General features: G+C 36.0%; 1 protein-coding gene across 1 annotated transcript in view; it reads right to left on the reverse strand.

Moving 5' to 3' along the window:
* The window catches only part of TMEFF2 (transmembrane protein with EGF like and two follistatin like domains 2), a 225,501-nt gene that overhangs the window by 86,785 nt on the left and 114,175 nt on the right, over window positions 1-24,541 (reverse strand). Inside the window, exon 5 of the mRNA XM_046659426.1 lies at window positions 14,815-14,911. Within this exon, the coding sequence (XP_046515382.1) occupies window positions 14,815-14,911 (97 nt within the window). The remainder of the gene's footprint in view (window positions 1-14,814; window positions 14,912-24,541) is intronic.

Raw genomic sequence — 24,541 nt, forward strand, 5'->3', positions numbered from 1 at the left:
GGCATTAATCTATTATAACACTTAGTGTTACTTACCCTAATTAATATACTCGACAACTAGGTCTTCCGTCATTTGGCTATAAGTACTTTTCTAACTCTTCAGGTATTACACACATTCGCAGTCATAAGTCGTTCCCTCCTCTGAAAGGACAGTTTCTTTAACCACCTTAATTTTACCTTAACATCTTCCCTCTCGCACAAGGCAATGAAAATGGCATGGACCTTGGAATTATCCTAGAAAAATCTGAGGTTGAATGCAGAAGTGCTTCTACCTAGAAACATGCATTTGGCCTGTCATTTACCTCCTTAATACTCAGTTTCCTCCTTTGCATAAATGGAGAAAAATAACACTTAATCTACTGCACTGTTGTGAAGGATTAAATGAGACAGTATACTTGACTTACATGCTAATTAAACATATGTTTCTTTCTCTATTTCCTCAAGGAAACTTCTCTCCTTTGAGTCTTGAAATTCTCCACTGCATCCCACATTTTCTGAAGTACCATGTTTACAAAATGTGTGAGAGTGTGGCCTCTGGGTTCAAATCTTGACTTTGACTCTTAAAAGCTAAGTAAACTTAGACAAGCTACTTAGACAAATAACACTTTTGTGCCTCAATTTCATCATATTTAAAACTAAAATAGTAATAGTACCTAACTTGCAGTGTTCTTGTGAGGGTCAACTGGGTAAATAAATGCAAAGTCCTTAGGGGAGTGCAGGGCACAGAATAAGCATGCACTAATGCTTAGTTATTATCAAATTATGTTCTCAAACCTTTCAAACCAAATCTTCCCAGCTACTGTAGACACTGCCATTCTCTATGCTTAAGATAGCGGCTGTGCCCCTTGCATTGTCTTATTTCCTGTTAAAAAGAAAGTCTTCCTGACTAATAACTTTGCAGGCTACAGTTTTAATACCCACAGTGCTCTACACCAACCCTTCTAGCCAATGTTACAGGCAGCACAAATAGAATTAAACTAAATTACACTTAAAAAAATGTGGGCCCACTGCCCTCGTGCACTCTATTTTATTATCATGTGTTGCTTGGTTGCTAATGCAAAGATTTCTTCCCCCTCTAATTTAACACTGCAGTACAAGATATTAATTTGAAACTATACTTTGGTTTGGGACAAACAAAAATTGGGGAAAAAATATACAACAGAGGAAGAAGTGGGTTAAAATTCCTAAGAGCTTGATTATAGCAATAAAGGACTACAAATCCCATTATGAGGATTTTTAGAAAAAATATAGTCAAATATATCTAGCAAATTATTGGTTACTTATTGCCTGAGTAAAAATAGAGCAGAATTGATAGGAAGTCTTATAAGTAAATATATCTCAAAGTCACATTATGTGTTCTACACTCATAATCATAATCATTAGGTCCTATATTATGATATATTGCTATTGCTTTGCATACTTTTATCTTTGCTTCTCGTTTCTACTTTTTAATCATTTAACTAATTATGATCAAGGCGAGGATATTTCTCATACAAAATTGAACGTTTTCTCGTTTTGCACAAACTTGTATAACAACCACATCCTTTATTCTTAATTAATAGTAAAATAAAATATTTACAGAAAAAACTGTGTGAGGAAATGATACTTTATAGTCACAAACCAAGTCATCTAATTTCCAAGGTGTTCATGAATGGTTTGGAATAAATCAGAGACACTGTTCTAGGGTCATTTCAAGACCCCTGGCACTCTTCCTTATCGCACTGCATGAACAAATTATTTCTCTCTCAACGACTGCTTAATTTTGCTAGCTGTACCTGGGGACTCTAATCTTAAGACTCATATGAAATATTTTAGGAGTTGTGTCTAATCTTTGGCTGGGGTAACTATAATTCAGAGAAAAAGACTCACAAATACATTGGCCATCTATTCTGAGTCAGATACCATAATGTGACAAATCTAGATCTCATTATTGAAGTCTTACAGAGAATCACCTCTAAAGAGTTATAATTTTACAACTTTAGAATTTTATCATTAATACATTGCATTAAGATCCAATATAAATAATTTTATATAATTTATAAGCTAGTTATCAAGGATGTTGTCTTTTATTTTATTCAAAATGTTATTAAAGGCATACAGTATAAATTCTTATAGAGTCAGAACTTGTTAAAGTACCTCTTGATGAACTAGTTATCTTTTCTAATTACACCAAAAGAATTATTCATTTTCTTCCTTACCTTGAATTCTAGATAAGGGTTTTGATTAATTCTAGCAGCTTCTCTTAGTTTGATTTTTCCTTAAATTAATTTTTCGATCCTGCTTTTCCCCTTCTTCCTTCTCCTCAACATAGTTTTATTATTTGACTCTTGAATTTTTCCTCTTATTTAAATAGCTTTGTTGTACTTTTACATTTTGCAGCCTCTTCTTCATATTCTTTGAAGAGCCTCCTATTTTCTGTGCTTTCTAAAGAGATGACTAGCCAAGATGAAAAACTTATTTCTGTTAATTTCTGTATGAAGGGTAAAATATAGAGTCATAAATGTTATCTTCTGGACACAATAGACCAACTTTTCTAATTTAAAAATCACTTAGTGGAAATTTTAGGCCAAAAAGGAAAGAGGAACGATGCCACTGGGACCATTGGGGATGCTTGCAGAGTAGGTCTTTCTAACCCACAGCAATTCTGCTCCAATCTTAGATGATGTTTGAATTCAAAGAAACCATGAAAATCGTCCAGACCAACACTCTTATTTCCCATATTTTACTTATGAGGAAATGGAGTTAGTTCTGGCATAAGGATAGACATATACATCAATGGAATATAATGAGAGTTCAAAAATATACATATACAGGGTCAACTAATTTCTACAAGGGTGCCAAGAAAATTTAATGGAGAAAGAATAGTCCTGTCAACCAATGGTGTGGGAACACTTGGATATCTATATGCAAAAAATGATTTTGGACCTCCTCATTCCTCCATACACAAAAATTAACTCAAAATGAATCAGAGACCTAAATATAAGAGCTAAAACTATAAACCCCTTAGGATAAAATATAGGAATAAATCTTTATGACTTTGGGTTAAGCAAAGCCTTCCTAGATATGACACCAAAAACACAGGTGATAAAAGGAAAGACAGACAAATTGGAATTCATCAAAATCAAAACTTTTATGTTTTAAAAGATACCATGAAAAATGTGAAAAGACAACTGCACAAAATGGAGAAAATATGTGCATAACATCTACATTTGGTAAGAAGCTTATACCTATAATACATTAAAAAACATTACAACTCAATAATAGATAAATAATTTAAAAATGACAAAAGATCTGAATAGGTATTTCTCCAAAGAAGATATACAAATGATCAATAAGCACATGAAAAGAGACTCAACATCATTAGCCATCTGGAAAATGCAAATCAAGACCACAATGAGATACCGTTTTACACCCACATGGATTGTAATGTTCAAAAAAATGGTAATAATTGTTGGCAACGATGTGGAGAAATTTGGATCTTCATATGCAACTGGTGGAAAGATAAAGTGGTGCAGCCACTTTGGAAAATAGTCTGGCAGTTCTTCAAAAAGTTAATCACAAGGTTACCATTTGACCTAGAAATTCTGTTCCTAGGGTATACTCAGGAGAAATGAAAACTTATGTCCAAACTAAAACCTGTATACAAACACATTTGTACACAAATGTTCAAGACAGCATTGTTCATTACAGCCCCAAACTGGAAAAAACCCAAATGTTCATCAACTGATGAATGGATATACAAAATTTGATATATCCACACAATGGAATATTTTTCATTTATCGAAAGAATGAGATACTGATACATGCTACAATATGGATGAACCCTGAAAACATCATGCTAAGTGAAAGAAGCCACTCACAAAGGATCACGTGTTGAATGATTCCACTTATATGAAATGTCAGAATAGGAAAATCTGTAGAGACATAAAATAGATTATTTGTTGCCTGGGTGGATGGAGGAGGGAAACTTGGGGAAAAACAGGGCGGGGCTGCTAATGTCTACACGTTTCTTTTTGGAGGGATGAAAATATAAAATTGATTGTGGTGTTAGTTGCACAACTTGGTGAATGTACTAAAAACCGTTGAATTGTATGCTTTAAATCATTGAGATTTTTATGAATTATATTACAATAGGGCTATAGATATATCTATGTATCTATGTACCTATCTGTCATCTGTCATCTATCTATGCAATCTGATCTATTTATGAAAAGAAGCAGAGGCCGAGGGAAATGTTAAGATTTATCCAAAGTGATGTCTCAGCTCCCTGAACCACCAATCCAGTGGTCTTTCCGCTGTGTCACACCAGCTCTTTCCTCTCTCTCCTTTTTAAGTGTCTCTTTGGTAGCTTTGATTAATGGTGGCATAAGTCACTTGAGCCCTTCCTCTTTACTACATGTTGATCACCCTTAACCTTTCAGGGGCTTCATGTGTGTATCTGTCATATAAGGATACCATTACTTGCCCTTTGCGCGTCAGAGAGATATCAGAGAATCACAGGAGAGGAGACAGTCGTCTGAAAAATGCAAGGTTTTTAATATGTTAGGAGGTTTTCCTCTTCTCCTGGCTGGCCCTTCATGCCATGCATATCTCAAAAGGCAAATACCTTCTCCAACATTATAGCAAAAAGACAATTGTTAAAAGACTTATGAATGCAGGTATAAAACATTCCATAATATACCCCTAAGGATGTAATAGCTTTACACAGAAATGTCAGATTCTGATATATTGATCAATATAGGGCATCTTTTTATTTTTTTCCCTAAGCCCAGCCATCCAATGTTGCTGTAATACACACAGCTTTGTTGTATTTTCTTTTTCCCAAATCAACAAATTTTCTATAGAAGGAAAAACATATTCAATTAAAGTTAAACTGCATACTTCAATCAAATATAATATTTTTATTTCTTTGTCATAATTGACAATTTGATGTCATATTTGAATGTCTTAAAGTACCACATTTGTGTGGATATCTGTTTATTACATTAATACATCACTAATTTTTGCTAATGGGAAGCAAATATTTTATTTCATTTCGTATTTTTGCTTTTTCCCCAATTGTTGGCACTTCTCCCTGATATGCCTCTCTTGATATCCAATGATTATAGGCACTTATGGCTAGTTGGGACCTAGCATTACTTTTACTACCCTGGATAATATAATTTTGATTGTAGAAAGCTCATTTTAGGATGAGCTCTGAGAACAGAGTAAACTACTATTTCAAAGACTTCAGAAAGACTGCAATGAATAAAAAAGAGCCATGGTAAAGGATCTTTGGAAGATCATCCATCCCAAGGGCATCATGCTGATTTCTATGTTTCCTTCATAGCTTAGTGATGAAGGAATGAATGGACCCACTCCTGATTAAGTTTACTCTGCACTGGGGACACTAGGAGAATCAGATACTCGTTTCTTTTCTTTTACTATAATAAGCATTTAGATCTTCGGCAATATTGATTTTCCGATGGGTGTCGCATATAATTTTACAATGTGTTCAATCACTTATTAAATATCACCCATCCTGTTTGTAGGGGGATGTGTCTGGAACAGACTGACGTGGGCTGCTGAGGATGGCTAGCTGATTTGTTGTTTAGAGGAAGCAACACATGCAATATATTGCTATCTGGAAGTAAACCACTGAAGACCAGCAACAGTTTCTACCCAATTTAAAACACCTTTGGGAGGACAGTTTCTCTGTAAATAATGCTTATACCTCAGAAAGCTATTTATTATGAATCCTCTGAATACAAACAATGGAAATGTTTTCAGTACATACCCCATCTAGTCTCTCGAGGTTAACCAAGAAAAATGTCTAACATAGAGGAGATTTAGGTTTTTAAAATTTTCTAGATCATAATTGTTAGGACAGTACCTTCAGATCCATTTGTCCTAAGTGCAAAAATTTTGAAAGAATAATTAGAATTTGGGCCACAGAAGTTATGTTGAAATCTAAATATATTATTTGTAAATTTGTTTAGCGTTCCGAACAACCTCCAAACTCAGCCTCAAGGTTAAGAAAAATTTTTGAGAGAGAGGCTTTGTGGATGTGTAAAATACGATTAGATTCTTGTTAGAAATACATACACACACGACACAGACACCTGTGTACACACACATAAGCACAGACATGGGAGGAAAATACACCTCCAAATTTTACAGGGGTTATCTTGGAATGACAGGATGACATTTTGATAGAGTTTTTATATTTCTAGTTTTTTCAAATTCTCTATGATAAATGTGTACAACTTTTATAATAAGAAAAAATCAATTTTAATGTAATATCAGAAAGATACATAGATTGGGAAATAAGAGGCTTGACATCATACTTTTAAGCGCTGAATAAAAAGATTCAGCAGAGCATTGCCACCAGGAGAGAGATTAAAACCCAATGGCATATGGGTCATAGTTATCTGCCATTTAATTTGGTGATTCTTCCCTCTTTCTCTATATCTCATAATTTCTCTTTTTGCAGCAAGGAGATGCTATTGTAATAAGCCCTCCTTTGCCACTTGGAAAGGAGCCTGTAGCCCATTAGCTTAGTATCCCAAAGACCCTAAGACATGAAGCTAAGTACAACCTTGCTTAGCAGGTGGCTTCCTGCACAGTGCCCTCACTCTCTGGGTTCCTCAGCGCTCCTGGCTTTTTCTAGAGCCCTTTAAAATATTGCTAAGAGTGGCGTGCCAGCATTAAAGGAAGGGGGAGCACTCTAATGGCTAGTCTCTAAAAGCTGTGTTATATGCCTCTTTTCTGGATAAAAATATCCGGAACCTATCAGTAGTTATAACATATAAATAATTTTCACCTGGTCCTTAACAGGGTTGCCATTGCCACTTCAAAGCAAATAAATGGAAGCTGAAGCAGCTCAAAGTAATGGGGTTTGGTGAAGCTAATTCTCCTCTCTACAATCTCATGGCTGATAACCTTCTCATCTAATGGGGCACACATGTGGTCATAATAAGGCTATTCTCCATAGGCAATCATTCCATACCTCCACAGGAAACAAACAAAGGAAAACTACACGGTCTGCAAAGAAATAAGGTAGACAGAACTGTGGGAAAGAAAATACTTCAAGGGAGTCATAGACAATGTGGACCTGTTGGTGGTGGATTTCATCAGAAAGTGGCATTTCAAGTCTTTGGCAGTTTTTTTTTTGGTGTGGAAGATTGGCCCTGAGCTAACATCTGTTGCCAATCTTCCTCTTTTTGCTTAATGAAGATTGTCCCTGAGCTAATGTCTCTGCCAATCTTTCTCTATTTTGTATGTGGGACACTGCCACAGCATGGCTTGATGAGTGGTGTCTGCGTCCATGATCTGAACCAGCAAACCCTGGGCCCCTGAAGCAGAACATGCATACTTAACCACTACACCACTAGGCTGGCCCCCAAGTATTGTTTTTATATTCTATTTCAAGAAAAAAAAGTGAAATTCTATATTGAATACACCTAACATATGTTAGATATATATCTATCTATGTGGCATATATATATCCTATGTGGCAGGCACTCTCACAGGGTTTCCGTGCATGGAGCTGTTTAATCCACTCAATAATCTTATGAAGTTAGATATGCTAGATATATATATAATATATGTCAGATATATCCAGTATTCATATATCATGTATCTAACATATCATATATGTATATATCTATATATTATATATCTAACATATGTTAGATATGTTCAGCATTCATATATTAGATATATTCAGATATATTGTAGCTCAGTATCTAACATATATTAGATATATTCAGTTTGTGTGTGTATACACGTAATGTATACTACACACACACACACACACACACAATTTATGTCATTAAACATATGAGAAGACAATGAGTGGTGGATAAGTGCTTGTCTTTGGAGTTGGTCTGGCAGAGTTCAAATCCTAGCTCTTCCACTTACTGTTTGGCTTTGGGTAGTTAGGGTATCTGACTTCACGAGATTATTGAGTGGATTAAACGGCTCCATGTACGGAAACCCTCTGATGGTGCCTGCCACACGGGAAACACATGCTTTGGAAGTTCCTTCATAGTTTGAGAACTACAATGAGATTCATCTGTTTGTCTCTGAGACTGGGATGTTACACTGGGACGCTGGAACGTGCAGTGTGTATTCCCTGATTCTAAGGGACAGAAATCACTGACTCAGAACATACTAGAAGCTGAGACTCAGAAAACTGAGGGTGAGAGTTTGGTGAGTGAGCACCAGAAATCAGGCAGCACCCTGTGAGCAGAGTAGAGTCCCCAACAGGATTTAAAAAGCAAGTAAAAGAGGAACAGGTAAAGAAAATAGATAAGTTACTGGCAGAAATACATCTGTACTTAGGAGTTCTGCTTCCTTTTTTCTGTCTTCATGTTGTATTTCATGATCTTTATATAAAATGGGAGTTACATGGTCTATACTGCATGAGCTAAATAAAAATTATAAAAACATATAAACATATGCACAATTGTACAGACCATGTTACAAATACTAGTCCTATTTAACTATAATTGCACTTCTAAATTTTATTTCATTGTGTGAAATTTTTAAAAAGTACAAATTATTTTTTTATTAAGATGGTATAGAAGTACATAAAAGAAGGAAATAACAATATCAAATGCAAGCTGTTACATTTGGACATAGATTTGCTAAAAATGTCAGCATTTTTCCCTTGAAATGATGGGAGTGGAAAGATGTGTGTTTCCCCAAATCAGGAGCTGTATATTTCCCTCTCTCTCTGGAAAGCTTTTCTGGGAAAGTCGAAGCCTTGAAGGAAAGAGATGTCTTTACTCTTCAGACCCCACCCATCCATACCAACAGAAAATACTGTGGCAGTTTTCCGAGGCGACAGCGTCATCTTCATAGCGGGGGAGAAAAGGCAATTTGAGGGAGGCAGTATTCCAACTACAGGAAGCTTGGAACTGAAAGGTTTTCTCATTCCGTAACATTCAACAAAAACCTTGGATTTTCTAGACCAGACCTATTCCTTTTTGTTTCTGTTTTTTCATTCTCTCCATGAGTAAATTGATGTTAGAAGCCCGTCCTAATTATGGTCCCCACATTTACAGCTAAGGCAAGAGAGCAAAGGGAGTGAATAAAAGGGAAGCCCCCTGGGGGACGGCTGAAAGAACTCTTAGGTCACTAAAAGTGTGTGACTTGATCAGCATCCTCATCTTTAGATATCTCATATACAACCCTAACCGATCTTCTTTTTACTTAGTAGAAAACAATTGGAAATTTTCCAATTGCAGCACAATCTTTTTGTTCACCAGTAGTAGTTTTAAAAGAAATCATTTTCTATATTTTCCTCAGCGGTGTCTTAATTTCTCCTATCAAACTCATAACCCAAAGTACTGAAGTCAGCAGGACCTAATGCCTAATTTGCTTGTATGTATGGTGAAATCTAGTGCCAAGGATCATCCACAGCCATTGCCCTGCTTCAAATATTCATGATGCTCCACGGTCCAAAACGCATTAAAGGTGGGAATGATGCCAGCAACACACAGCCTTCCTAGTGACAAGGAGCCTTCTCAGATCAGAGGAGCAAGAAGTTAAAGACTTCAAACTAAACTGTCTTTGTGAGAGACACTCACAAAAGGAACGCCGAATCCCACACCCTGTTTCAGTTGCGGAACATCAATGAAATAAAAACATAAATGCTCATTCATTTTCTCTTCTCAACTTGCTTTACTGCAACTACTTTGCTTTGCTCCTTTACCATTGCAATCAAACCCAAGGATGTTATGCACTAAAACTTGAAAAAATTATTAATGCTTTCAAAGACAAAATGAATGGCTACTGAGGAATTAATAGCATTTAAGCCAATATGATATTGCTAATGTAGAGAGTGTACAAGAGAAAAGTTAAAATAAGAATAACAGCTATAATGCATACATATGAATCAAATACACATAATAATTTAAGTTGTCCCTTTATGCCATTTGTCACCCAGCTGCATCTGCTCTTACACCTGTGCTCCCTTCCTTGATCTATCCTGACACCCTGGAAACGTTAGGCATGCAGCCAATTTCTTACCCAGCCATTCCTATGATCAGACCCAGAACCAACTTGCTTTTTTCTTATATTAAATCAAGTATCAACCCCAGGGCTCTGAACTACTTCTGACTGACAGGACCAACAGAAAGTTCTAGGCTAATTACTTCTTAGGAGTAGTTCCCAGTGCAAAGAGTTACTACTGACCTACTTTGGACTTACCGAAATAATTTATCAAGTAAGATAATTAAGGGAATATAAAGCTGTTTCTAAAACCAACCAAGTATCAGAAATATTTGTTGAAATCTTAAGTTGGTATTCCCAGTGCTATCAGATGGGGCTTTATTTCTTTGCAATGAACCAGTTTTATTATGTTTGACTTATTTATAAACCATTCTTTTTCCTTATAAATTATATTTGGCAGGATGTATTTGATAGTCTCTTTGATGTATAAATGTATTAGTTTTGACTTTTTCCCATCTAGATATGAAGAAAAACAATCTCTTAAGCCCTTCTTTTCTTCCCCTCTTAACCCCTTTGCCATAAGCAGGCATGCACATCCCTTTGCACAGGTGCTCCAATTATTTTTGAAGTCCATCCTAAATAAAGGGATGCCTCATATGAAAGTGGTTGTAACTGTGGTGTGGACCACTTACCCTGTGGACTTTCAACTCTCTCTTTTGAAAGCTTAATCCTTTCTTACACTTAGGTAAATATCCATAACTGAAGAATCTTTTGTAGCAATAGTCTTTCTCTCTTACTGAGAAAACCTGACCATTTTCTGATTTCTACAGCCTTGATATTCTCCATAAGAAGAAGAAAAAGGCAAAAGAAAAACCTTGAAATGAAATCATAGAACAGAAGTGCGGGACTTACATGAGCTTAAAACCATCTGTTTACTCAAAATAAAAGCATTAAAATGTTATGTCATTAGTATCATGGTTTATCAATGCCATCCTCTAATGATTATTTTTTCTTCTTTTCTTCTTCTCTCTTTATCCCTCTCTGTTTTATTTATTTTTTTTCTTCCCCATGTCCAGTGTGACTTGCTTCTTAACCCAAAAACTCACCTAACCATGAAGACAAAATCGATTGTGTAGTACTGGCTTTTTGATTCTAACAGAGATTTATCTTCATCTAGAAAGCATCTGAACATCTTTGAATAGCTAGACTTAGTCCACGTGGTGAAATGTAACATGTTAATTTCTTAGGCCAGGGTGAAAGAAAGACTAGGAATTAATTTCCCCCCTTTGCTTCCATATTGCAGATACAATAATAGCATTATTTCTCAGTAGCATTTATTCACATCTTGTTATTACTGCATAATGCAGGGTTGACGAAATTATGTACATAAATTTGTAGTTTAGTTAGTGTCAAGGAAAAAATAAAACTAAACACTGAGTTGTATTCTTTGTTGCTATACAGCATATGCAGTATTTTATGTTTGCGAGAGGACCTGGCCACGGTTTCTTCCAAAATCGATAGCACATCAAAGCCCCCGGATCCAGTTGACTAGTACTGGAGTCAGATGCCTCCCTATTGCTTCCTATCTCACTCTATAGCCTCTTTCATTGCATGCCTATTTAATTTCATTTATTGCTTTATTCTTGTGTCCTTCAGCTGTTTCCAGTCTGCCCTTCATGGCCATAACTAAATACAATATGTTAACATAGAAAGGTATTTATGTAAATGAAAATCAATATGCTTATCATTTCAGCACCATTCCTTATTGCTTACATTGAACATTTTAAGTACATTTTATTTAAACGCTAACAACTTTTCATTCTTGCCTGGGTAGTATAATGATCTTCTTGGCTCCCTGCCCCCTGCAGCCGTCTAATCTTCACAGCTATGGCCACTTAGCCCCATCTGGAGGTTCAGCTTTATTCCACATTTTGGAGCTAATCTTGTCTCTACGCTGGGGGCGTACAAGATGTCTTGGCCAAAAGCTAACTGATTCAGCATCCAGTCAGCCTTGTTGCTGATTTCATTCTGACCTTGTAATTTATTTCCGAGATCTAGGCGCTTGTCCCAGCCCCTTGCAACCAAGGCTTGGTTTTCTCCACTGGTTCCTGCAAGTGGGTATCCATGCAGTCTTTCCTATACCAGTCCCTGATTAGTGTTCCCGATTGCTAGCCAATTCCTCAGTAACAGGTTCTGCCTCGCCCTTTGTTCCTTTTGTAGCTGAGTTTCCTTTTCTCATTCCAGTTGCCACGGCTGGGCCCTACAGTCTATTGTTGAATCTTTAGGATGTCACTGGCTTTGCCCATCTCTCCTTACCATGCCTGTCTTCATCTCACGGATCTGAACTTTTGCTGGAATACTAGAAGTGATATTGCTTGCCTGGATGTTTTCCCACTGCCTGCTGTAGACATATCCCTTGTCACCAGCTCTAAACCTGCAGGTCTTGAGTCACTGGATCTAAGCTGCCTTGCAATCTGGCCATCTCACTATTCCAGCCAGGACAGGAAAGAAATATTATTTTAATTGCATCTTTGCTTGAATTGTTATGCTAATACTTTCTAGTTAATTTCGCCTCATATCTTCATCTTGGCCCTGCCACTTAAACACTTTAAAACTCAGTTTCCTCTTAGTAAAGAGAGATCATAATGATATCTACTCCTAAGGTTATTTAGAAGATAACTGAGAAAAAAAATGCGTACAAATGGACCAAGCCCATCATAGGCAATCAGTGATTTTTCGCTGCTATTATTATCTCATCTTAAATCTTTGCACTTGTAAAGTGGAACTATGTCACTTAAAGATGATCATTAAAGAGATGAGAAACCAGGGGAATGGAAATTCTTAAGAAAAAATTAGGGACCCATGTGAATTTTTTTAAACTAAAATAATTGACAGCAAGATAATTAGCTTTAAAAATAATGTTGAACCACAGATGCAGTCACCAGCAAACATTAAAAATGAAATATTTTAAGGGCACACTTTTCATCAGCGTGTTTTAATATACAATGACTATGACTATACAGAGCCCTGAAGCATTAAGTGGGGAGGATTCTTTGAGTCAGTCATTTATTTTAGAGCTGTATTTCCATAACCATTTGGGGCGTTTTAGATAAGTAAAATGTTAAGCCCCACTTTTGTGAAATCCTGACATTAATTTTGGGGTAGAACTAAAGAATTGATGTGTTTAAAAAATTCTCAAAGTAATTCTGATGATCAGCTAGATTTGGGAACCATAAATTCATCAGCCATTAAGATGCCCAGATTTTCTTTAAAACACACACATTCGTTTGCCTCAAGATGGTCAAACCAGTGCATAGACTCCCTGACTTGGCTCCTACCTGCCTATTGGCTAGCAATGTTTGACAAGTATGGAAACTACTGATGTCTACTTTTAGTAATGGGTGGCTATTTCACATGGCTAGTCAAGAGCAGTGTTTATCTATAAGTACCTAGTTAAATTACCCTAAGAACCCCAGTTTTCTCAATTGCAATCCTGACTTAATTTGCATTCAAAAATATTTTAAAATATTTTAAGTGCAGACTGTTTTACTCTTCTTTTTTTTTTGAGGAAGATTAGCCCTGAGCCAACATCTGCTGCCAATCCTCCTCTTTTTGCTGAGGAAGACTGGCCCTGAGCTAACATCTGTGCCCATCTTCCTCTACTTTATATGTGGGACACCTGCTACAGCATGACTTGACAAGCAGTGCCATGTCCGTACCCAGGATCTGAACCCTCGAACCCAGGGCTGCCGAAGTGGAACGTACGAACTTAACCGCTGCACCACCAGGCTGGCCCTAGACTGTTTCACTCTTGCCAAAATTATCTTAATTTTTTTTCTTCTCGTCCCTTAGATGAATTTCCCTCTTCACCTACAAAAGTTTGATCAAAATGAATTTTTCTCCCAACTTTAGATACAATTGACATATAACATTATATAAGTCTGAGGTGTCTAACATGTTGATTTGATACACTTATATATTGCAATATGATTACCACCATAGTGTTAGCTAACACCTCCATCATGTCACATAATAGCTACTTCTTTTTTTGGGTGAGAACATTTACGATTTACTCTCTTGGCAACTTTGATCAAAATGATTTTTAACTGCTTTAAGCCAACACAGTCTGCATGTTGAAGAAAACAAAGGGCCCTGGGCTGTTTTCCTATGTGTGTAAAAATTAAAGGGAAGGAGAGAGAAAGAGACTGCCTCTTTCCACTATCACACCACAAAGACTTCCCTCCGAATTTTGGATGGCTCAGTTTGGGTATGATCAGAGCAAGATGAACACTTGTGGATGCCCTAGGAGGCTAACATTTTGGAACCCATTCAAAATAATGAATATTTGTCATTATTTGTTCAGCATATCTTTACAGGATAAGCTGAGAATTGCTTGGGTGAAGGGAGAAGTTGATCCTACAGAGCGGCCCAGACATCAGTCTTTGCTTTACCATCTTCCCAGTTCAGCTACAGGCGTGCATATGTGTACCCTTAAGTAACATCTCTCCAGTTACCCAGATCCACCAACTTGGAAAGCAGATTAGCAACTATCATTGTTTCTTGACCATGCTTCTTCAGAGTTGTTCTGGTAAGTACGATTTTTCTCTCCATCTCTTAACATGGACAGGATTTGAGAGTCTCAACGACATCTTATTGTACCTTATCAAGTAATGCGCTGGACAGCTGCTTGGTGGCCCAATTCTTAATTCAGCTTCAGAAATTCCTTACTGTTATTATAGCCCTCATTTTTCCCCCCGTAGGAACTGGATAAGAAAAAAATTGCTGAAAATGTCTTCTTTTGGGAACTGGTTGATGGAGTAAAAAGAAATTAACTATTGTCATTCTTTCATTTAAAAGAATAAAAAAAGCACGTTACCAGACATCCTCGGCATCTTCATCACACTCTGCACCAAACTGGCAAATATCACAGGTGGATGTCTCCTTTTGACTGGTTTCTCCTGAGCCTTCATGGACTGCAGGACAGAAAAAAAGAAACAAAGAATTCAGATAAGTGTGCATAATACCAACAACTCTAAGACTATTCTATATTACAGCTGCTACCCTTCCAATGGACCTGTTTGTCATATTCAACTCCTTTCTTCCCTAAATTTGAGGAAACTCTAACAATAAAATGCCATCCATTGGGATATGGTGAGCACTTCTCTTTTTAAAAGCAAAATAAATCAGACACAAGGGTTTACTAGATTTATCAAAATTTCTTGGCTAATAAATAGACCATATGAAAGAGTTATTTAATTAAAAGGGATTTAGATTGTTACTCATCTAAAAGAAACATCTAGTATCTATTTTATTAAAAAAACTTAGCATTTTCTCATTCTTAAATTACAGATTTTGTTATTTATATTTTTTATACATAATTTAAAAAACTTAAATGGGCAGGATTGACTTATTAGATATGTCTTCCTTTGTTTCCCCCTCAAGATATTAAGTACTTCTAAGGAAAAATATGTTGATTATAAGTTTTTATAAAACAGCTGTTAATTGGTTTGCACAGTAATTTCCTGAATCTTACATAGATATTGCACAGAGCGCATCATAGTGATTTCCTCTGTGAGAGTTATGAACATATATTTCATTTTAAATGTGCATATTGTCATTGACGATGATTATTGACATTGGTCCTTTTTCTCTCCACAAATTACAAGGACAAAAACATGCAATATATAACCTAATTATAAAATTAACCTTTCAAAGATTAAGACACAATAGTGTAAATCAAGAAAAAATTTCTGGTATTTGGAGTCCAAGGCATGAAAATCTGAGCAACACTTTTGAGATGATGGATTAATGTTTACCCAATTAAAAAATATGTAGTTGAAAGCAAAAATTGTTTTGCTTGTAGATGAAAAATTGCTACAACCTAACTACTGCATAGATAATCTTATTCCATGGACAGATCATATGCTTAATAAAAGATGTTTAAATCAAGAGGATCTGTAAAAAGTGCACTTCTGCAAAAGGTTATGTATTTTCTTTCTTTTTTTAATGCTTTTTGGTGAGGAAGATTGGCCCTGAGCTAACATCTGTTGCCAATCTTCCTCTTTTTTTTTTCCCTCCTCAAAGCCCCAGCACATAGTTGTATATCCTAATTGCAGGTCAGTCTAGTTCTTCTATGTGGGATGACACCACAGCATGGCTTGATGAGCAGTGCATAGGTCTGCACCCAGGATCCGAACCTGCAAATCCCAGGTGGCTGAAGCGTAGCATGAGAACTTAACCACTTGGCCATGGGGCCAGCCCCTGGGTTATGTATTTTCAACAGAAAAAGAATATAAGCAATTAAGGATGGCATTGGCTTCTATCTTTACGAACCCTAATAAGACGACATTTTTAACAAAGATATAATTTATTAACATGCACCCTAAACCTAACAAATCCAAGCTTACTTATTTTGTTTTAATGTTTTTTTAATCATTCTTCTTTGTCTATTAACAAGAAAGCTCTTAATATTTATAAAAGCAAAGGTCTTTATTCCTTGATTTACTCTTTAATTTACTGCTGTGCAGATGAGTGATTTAATTTACCAAAAAAAAGGATAAGAAGAGATCTCTAGGAGAGTTCTCTGTTTTATAGTTTCCCCAGGAAAGGTAGAGAGATTTATTTTTTCTAAAGTAACATTTTCTTTCCTGAACTTGATGATTTGCACTTATATTTTTAAAAAGCTATGAATTAAATAGATCAACTTCAATTGCAATAGTTTTAAATTTGGAAGTCTTAAAAAAAGATATTCCTCCCCAGAAAGAAGAAGGAATTTTATATTCGGATAAAATAGACAGCACTTATTACCCACTCGATTACTTTAATACAGGCAAGACCATTAGACTAGACCATGGGGATAAAAAGGAAGCTGGGGCCTCACCTCAGGGGAGACTGAACAGCTGAGGTCGGTCTCTTTATTACTTTCTTATTATTAATGCAACACAGAAGTTGCTAATGAGAGAGAGCCTTTTAATGTGAGCAAGATTAGCAGCTCCCAGACTAAAACTTCCCATCATTCAGGAAATATACTAATGCAATGGGAAGGTCCTTAATGAACAGTTACAGCCACTCAGGGGCAGCCCCATTTTCTTTTGAAGCAGAGATCCTTGGTTAGGGATCCACCGGAAGTAATCCAGGGGGTGAATTATGCTAACTCAGCAGAACTAATAATGATGTTTCTACTGGAAGTCACATTACATTTCTATAAAAGGACAATTATTGGTAGAATTGAGATGTTTGGAAATTCTCCTACGTGGAGAAATAAATCCAGAAGTAGCATTAGCAACACCTCCATCAATAAGTATTCTGGCAATGACCTTATATGAAGTCATCCACAATGAAAAATAAAGTAAAATCTTTCTATATTACCTGAAGCACAGGCTTGTACCTTTGTAACAAACCGCCAAATGAATCAGTCCACAGGTTTCATCTAATCCTATAGATGAGTGGTTCTTAAATAGGGCTGGGCTCAGAGGCGCTAGTAGATTGTCTTTGTTCATTTATTTACTTTTAACATAAATGCCCTGGGATATCGTTGGAGATACTGAATTCGTAGGCTTGGGCTTGGATATGCATATTCTAGAAAACAGACCTTCCCAGAGGAAGAATCTCTGCCTTAAACAATATTGAGAAGACTTCATTTGACCCGAACATCCTCCTTACGCATCATCTAGCTCCAGACTTCTGACACTTTACCCAGCACACGAAGCGCCTGGAAGTTTTGTTAAATGCAGATTGTAATTCAGTAGGTGTGAGGTGTGGCTTGAGGTTTTGCATTTCTTACAAGCCCCCAGATGCTGATGCTGCTGGTCCACAGACCATACTTTGGTTAGTAAGGATAGCGATGTGTTCTTCAGTTCACAATTCACAGTTTATTAGTAGGTAGTGAAATGGAGTTAGTGGGTCACTACCAGCATTTTTGTAAACACGAAACTGAAGATACTAGAATAGAAAACACACAGTGCATCTTATTTAGCAACTATAGGTTTTATCTCATAACGCTGTTTTAGTTTTACATATGTACATCCACACAGGGTTGCAATGTGAATTTCATCTCTTACTAAAGGTCACGGTTACAAAAGCTTGAAAACCACTGATGTAGCCCATGGTGGCTTCTCAGTAAATGTGTTGAATTGGATTATTCCTTCTTTCCATTCTTTCTACACTAAGAGAAACAGGGAAGATAGGTGCCTAATTATTTGCATTTATCCACAGATTATATAGAAATAAAATTCATTTATGCAAAAGAATTATTTTAACCATGAATTTGCATTTTAAGCCTTTTGAGTTTTGAAGTACAAGAATTATTCCCTTTTCTTCTATAGAAACAGGTTTCAGCAAGTGATGGAAGGCAATTTGAGGGGCGAGGAAGGTGGAGCTCCTGAAAGCACATTATACCTAGAATGCCATTCTACAGTTAAAACTGATATAAGCCCTTTAAGAAGATTCTGGATTGGGACATGGTAAGAGATGAGCAAATCACCTCCCTCTCTCTCAACTCTCCCTACCCTGGAAGGTTTCATCTGGAGGTAACCAAAGCTCTTTTATCTCCACCTTGTTCTGCCCAATCCAGGTCTTCACACTGGATGCGCCCACGTGGCCCAGTTCTCTTCCTAACTCCCTACAGTGTCTTCCGGGCCTCTTAGAATATTCTTAACCTATGTTATACTATTTCTGAAAACACAGTGAAATGTAATGTTCAAACACATAGTTATTCAGTGTCATTTATTTTGGTAAAAATTGTGTTAAAATCTACATTCCGTGAAATGCTCAGATCTTAAGTGTATCTTTTAATCAGTTTTGAAGAATGCATATCAAGACAAGGAACACCTCCATCATTCCGGAAAGTTCACTGGTGCCCCTTCCTGGACATGTTGCTATCACCTCTCTGTCTCTCTGTATAGGCAGATCAGCGACCTGATCTCTGTCACCACAGATTAACTCTTCCAGAACATCACATCAGTGGAATCATACACTATGTAATTATTGTGTCCAGCTTCTTTCACTCAGCATCATAGTTTTTGAGATTAATTCAGGTAGTTGCATATATCAGCAGTTTCTCTCTCTTTATTGTTTGGTATTCAGTTGAAGGAATATATCACAGCTTATTTATCCATTTTTTTTGTTGTTGAAGGACATCTGCTTCTTTTCACTTATTGGCTAGAAACAATAACTGAGTATTTATGAATAAAGTTGCTATAAATATTCTTGTTAAAGACTTTTTGTGCTCATAACTTTTTATTTCTCTTAGACAAATACCTAGCAGTGGGATAACTGGGTCTTAAGGTAAATCTTATTGTTTTTGTTTTTATTCTTAAGTTTCAAGAATTTTTAATATATTTTGGGTACAAATTTTCGTCAGATATACGTGTTGTGATATTTTTTCTCGGTCTATTTTCTTGATGGTGTTTTGGCCTTTTGTGCATGCACAGAGATTTTTATTTTGATGAAATCAGTTTCTTTCTTTCATGATTTGCCTTTTCTGTGTCACTTCTGAGAAGTCTTCTACTCGAAGCCCATGAAGACATTCTTCTACGCTTTTTTTAAGTCTCTATTTTCATTAATTTTTAAATTGTGTTTTAGGTTTAGGCTTATGGTCTATCTCAAATTGGATTTTGTACATGATATGAAGTAGAGGTTGAGGTTCTTTCTTTTTTTTTCCCACATGGACATGATTTTTCTCTTTTGACCTATAAACGTGGTGAAATACGTTGATTGATTTTTAAACGTTGAGCCAACCTCCCATTCTTGGGATAAGTCAAACTTGATCATATCTACATAATGAAGCTTCCAGAAAAATCCAAAAGGAAAAGGTCTGTAGAGCTTCTGGGTTGGTGAACACATGGAGATTCTGGGAGAATGGTGTGCCCAGAGATGGCATAGAAACTCCATGCCCTTTCCCAAATACCTTGCCCTATGTATCTTGTCCATTTAGCTCTTCTTGAGTTATATCCTGTTATAATAAATCAGTGATCTAGGAAGTAACATGTTTCTCTGAGTTCTGTGAGCTGCTCTAGCAAATTAATTGAACCCAAGGAGAGCAGTTGAGGGAACGTCCAATCTACAGCCATTTGGTCAGAAGCGCAAGTAATAGCCTGAGCTTGCAACTGGCATCTGAAACTGGGGTGGGTGGGTGTGCAGTCTTGTAGAAGTGAGCTCTCAACCTATGAAATATGATTCTATCTATGGGTAGATAGTGTCAGAATTGAGTAGAATTCTCAGACACCTTACTGCTGTCTGAGAATTGTCTCTTGATATAGGGGAACTGCCTCCCCCTCCCCAGCCATGTTGGGAATCAGGTCTCAGAACACTAATTTAATTTCATCTTAGCATTCCTAATGATTTTTTTCAGTGTTTTGGTGTCATTATTTTGGTCGTTGCTTTAGGGATTACAATATATATCCTTAAATTAACCCATTACTTCATGAACAATTTAAGAAGTTTATGACAATATATTTTTACTTACTATAGTCCACTCTTTGAATTCTTATTGTTATATATCACACTTGTACCTATGCATAAAACTCATGTTCCTTTTCAAAATTAGTTTTATGTTAAACAGCTATCCTCCTCTTTTGTGTTAATTTCAAAGGCAAAAAGCCAGAGATGTCAGTACCCATGTAGACTCCTTCCTGTCATTATTAAATGATTATTTGACTTCTGACCCATATTTGCTCTAACTTTTCAAGACTTATCTGTGGCCTCAAATTCTCCATGGGAGACGCTATTGGCACATGATACTTATAGTAGATTGTATTATCTTTCCAATGAAAGGACTATATGTTCGTCTCCATAGCCATATGACTTGAAGTTCCATGATGTCACTGTTGACCGTATGACTTGCTTTTGCCTTTGAAATGTGAGCAATAGTGAGAAGCTATATAAAAGCCATCATGTGGATTTCTACTTTCTTGCTCTTTTCCTTTGCATAGAAAAGACACATTTCAGAACAGGAGCTGTTTCTTCAACCAATCCCAAAATGAGAAGATATATAGAGCAGAGCCATAGCTGACTATAGCCATGGGAGCAAGAATTATGCCACTGATGCTGTAAGCCTCTGAGATTTTGAGGTTGTTTGTAACTGTAGCCTTACCTAGTGAAAGATGACTAATAAGACATGAATTAATGTTATTAATAAATTCTAGGGAAACATATTTCACAACATTTTCCACACCTCAGATTTTGGTTGCATTACTTATCTATACAAGCCTAGATCTGTTTTTAATTTTCTCCAACTCTGCCTTCAAAATTTGTACTATTTCCTTTCTATCTCAGCATATATTCTGCCATAGTTAAGGCATGTTGCTTCTATTACATTTTCATTTTTCCCCCAACATAGCACTACCTTCCCAGTCTAGGTATGGTTCACATTTTCTTCTCTATGTAGCTCTATTATACGTCTTTGGCAGTTCTATAAGGTGTCCCATTTAAATTAAGCATAGTATAAACATTAAACATGGCATAAATATGCATAAATAGAAACCTCCACGTATATCAAGTCTGAAATAAAGTAGGCAATCCCTGAAAATATCAAATTGTATCCACAAAGGGAATGAGATTTCTAAGCTAAAATATGACCCATAGATACTGGTTATATAACCATTTAAATTATTGCAAAGTTGGTTCTATAACCATTTAAATTATTGCAAAGTTGAGAAAAACACATTTACACAAACTTTATGTAGACCTTAATCTGCATTTTTTCAAAATTTAGAATGATTTTTCTCTTTCTATTTTAGAGTCAATATCATTCACTGGGCAGATGACAAAATAATTATTGGTAGCCTTGTCATTTTTCCCACTTTATTTAGATAGATAAAGAATTCATCAGTGATAACATTCAATGCATCTGTTGTAACTAAAATTACTTGATTATCAAATTATCAACAGCAATTTTTCTTTTAAAATAACTTGCATAAATTACTACCTCATTATCACTGAAAAGGTGAACTTTGAGTTTGCCTTCTAATGAAGGACAAATTCCTCTTAAAGAAGAGAAAGAAAAATTTAAATTGAAACTTTCTACTCCATTCTTCAATTGGTACAACTTGTGTATTTTGCTTTTTGTATGCCAGTGTTGCCTCTCCTATGCCTCTCCCACCTGTGAGTAAGCTGAATTTAAATGATGGAAGCTGCTGACAGTTTCTTGAGGCTCAAACAATTCTAAGTTGTTGTTTTTCAGCCAGAGTCATGTGCTTTTACATTTTTCAACATTTTCCTAAGACCCCAATATGACTTTAAAGAAAAATAAGAAATGCTTTTTTTCAGATTATAACATAGGGATATTTGTCATATGAATAATAATTATATTATTACATTGTATTATTGAAATGCTAAAGCAAGAGAAGTAGCATTTCAGTCTTTTATTTACAAAACTAACACAGATTAATTTTGTATATGTATCAGTGCCATAATGCAGTAAGATGTGTCCAGATTTTAGGGAGGAAATTCATTATCTTCGCTTCTTTTTAATTAAAAGAAGTATAACTCCACTGATAATTTTTAATTTTTAAGTGATTTAAATTGTCCAAAACTAAAGGCAGTCTGAAATTATACTTACACATAGTGGTTTGAAATTCTAAAAACCACTTGAAAAGCCTAAGAACCAAGTTCATGTCTGAGCAAATGTAATTTTATATTAAACACACAAAAGAAGAGATCATTACAGAAAATTTAATTTTTCATAATTAAGCTAGTTTTCTAGAGCTTGACAAAGCTTCTTTAGAAATCACATATAATTTATCTTCTGCAGAACTAAAAATAATTTCAGATTAATATAATTCTGCGATGTCGAGGCACAATTCTATTGTCATCATTCAAGTCTGACTGATTTCACTCAGTCCTATCTGAGTTAGAACTGAAGATACTCAGTTGATTAGAAGAAAGAGAGAAATGAAGTAAGGAAAGGAGAAACGAGAGAAGGAAGGATGGAAGGAAGGAAAGAAGGAAGGAAAAAAAAGCTTATTCAGCTTGATATTATGCATGGCAGGATGCATTAGAGCAAGTTACTATGCCAGACTTCATGAAACTCTATTATATCAATTATATGATAATTATAAGCAAAAATACTTTTATTATCATCAGTATAATTAATCTAAATCATTTTATGCAAATTCATGTAATTTAAAACTTTTTCCTTATTAAATGGCTAAAAGATGAGAAATTTATTTTTTATTGGTAAGTTATGAACTTTGGCTTGGGTTACAGGAGCTACTACAGAGCATAGTGGGTACCAAATCCCAATGAGAGGAGACTGAGAAAAGATTAGGAGGTTAGTCAGTGGAAACAGTAAATGGAGGTGCACCTTTGTACAGGTTTGCTGATGAGGAGAACAGAGAATGAGGCATTAGTTAGATATGGATGCAGAGTCAAGAAGCGGATTTTTATGCAAGGATGGAGTTGAGGCATCATTGTATGCTGAGAGGAATGATGGAGCAGAGAGAGGAACAAATTTATGCAGGCAAGCAAAGGGATAATCACAGAAGTGATGTCCTTGAGAAGGGATGTGCTTATACACAGGTGCAGTGGTTGATCTTAGAGGTAGGAACACATTTTCTGCTCTAGGAAGGATGGCAGAGTATGTGGGTACAGATGTAGAAAGGAGGTGACACTGGAAAGAGGAAAATGAAATAGATCTCCTGTGGTTGTATTTATTGCCTCTATTGTATTTGTACTTAAGAGAAAGGTCCTCAATTGAGAGGATGTGATAAGAAGGGAGCAGACTGTAAGAGAGAGAATGTGAATGAAGAAAGACCGAAGTCCTAAGTCTTTCTTACACTAATTTGTTGCTTTCCAACTTTGTGTTTAATTCTTCTAATTAGCAAATCTCTGATGAATAAAGATATTTATTTATTAATTTGGACTTCTGTATGTCTTTAGTACATGAATTTTGGTGTTGATAATTTAAAGGCATTTTGTGATGTAGAAAGTTTCATTTGAATCATCAGATAAAGAGTAAATTGCCAATAGAGTTAACTCTAAGCTACTTAATGTTTGTTGTGGTAGAAGAGCTTCATGGTCTAGTGACCACTTACACGTCACGTTTCTTTCCTAAATACTCTCCCATTCCATCAGGTCTGTACTAGTTCAGATCTTCATCATACCTTGCCTAAACTTCTAACTAGCTGATCTCTACACTTACAAACTTGCTTCTTTTAAATATATTTCCCATGTGCCTTATTGAAATGCAAAACTGATCATGCCATTTAAAATTGAAAATGATGTGAAGTTGCCTAAAGGCTGTTACCTGACAGACAAAAATCAGGCCTAGTGCTAGGAGAGCTGCATTTGGGTTGTCCGGATTCTGTCTATATCCTCAGATTTCTTATTTGTAAAACGAGATGCCTGCCCTGGTTAGCTCACAGGCTGTGGTGAAGATTAAACAGGAGGAGGGGTGAAAGTGCTTTGCAGCCTCTAAATTGCTCTGCCACCCGAAGGTGTTAACATTAAGAAAATGATGAAAGTCAAGTCAAGTCATCTTTTTCCAAGTAAGAAGGTTTTTTGAAGGAAGTCTAAGGCCGAACATCGCAAATGTGAATTTTTGGCCCTTGTGAGTGGCGTGATAAGTGATACTGAAATAAGAATCTTTGTGGGAGCAGGAAAAT

This window comes from Equus quagga, chromosome 4 (assembly GCF_021613505.1).
Source record: "Equus quagga isolate Etosha38 chromosome 4, UCLA_HA_Equagga_1.0, whole genome shotgun sequence".
Taxonomy (NCBI): Eukaryota; Metazoa; Chordata; class Mammalia; order Perissodactyla; family Equidae; genus Equus; species Equus quagga.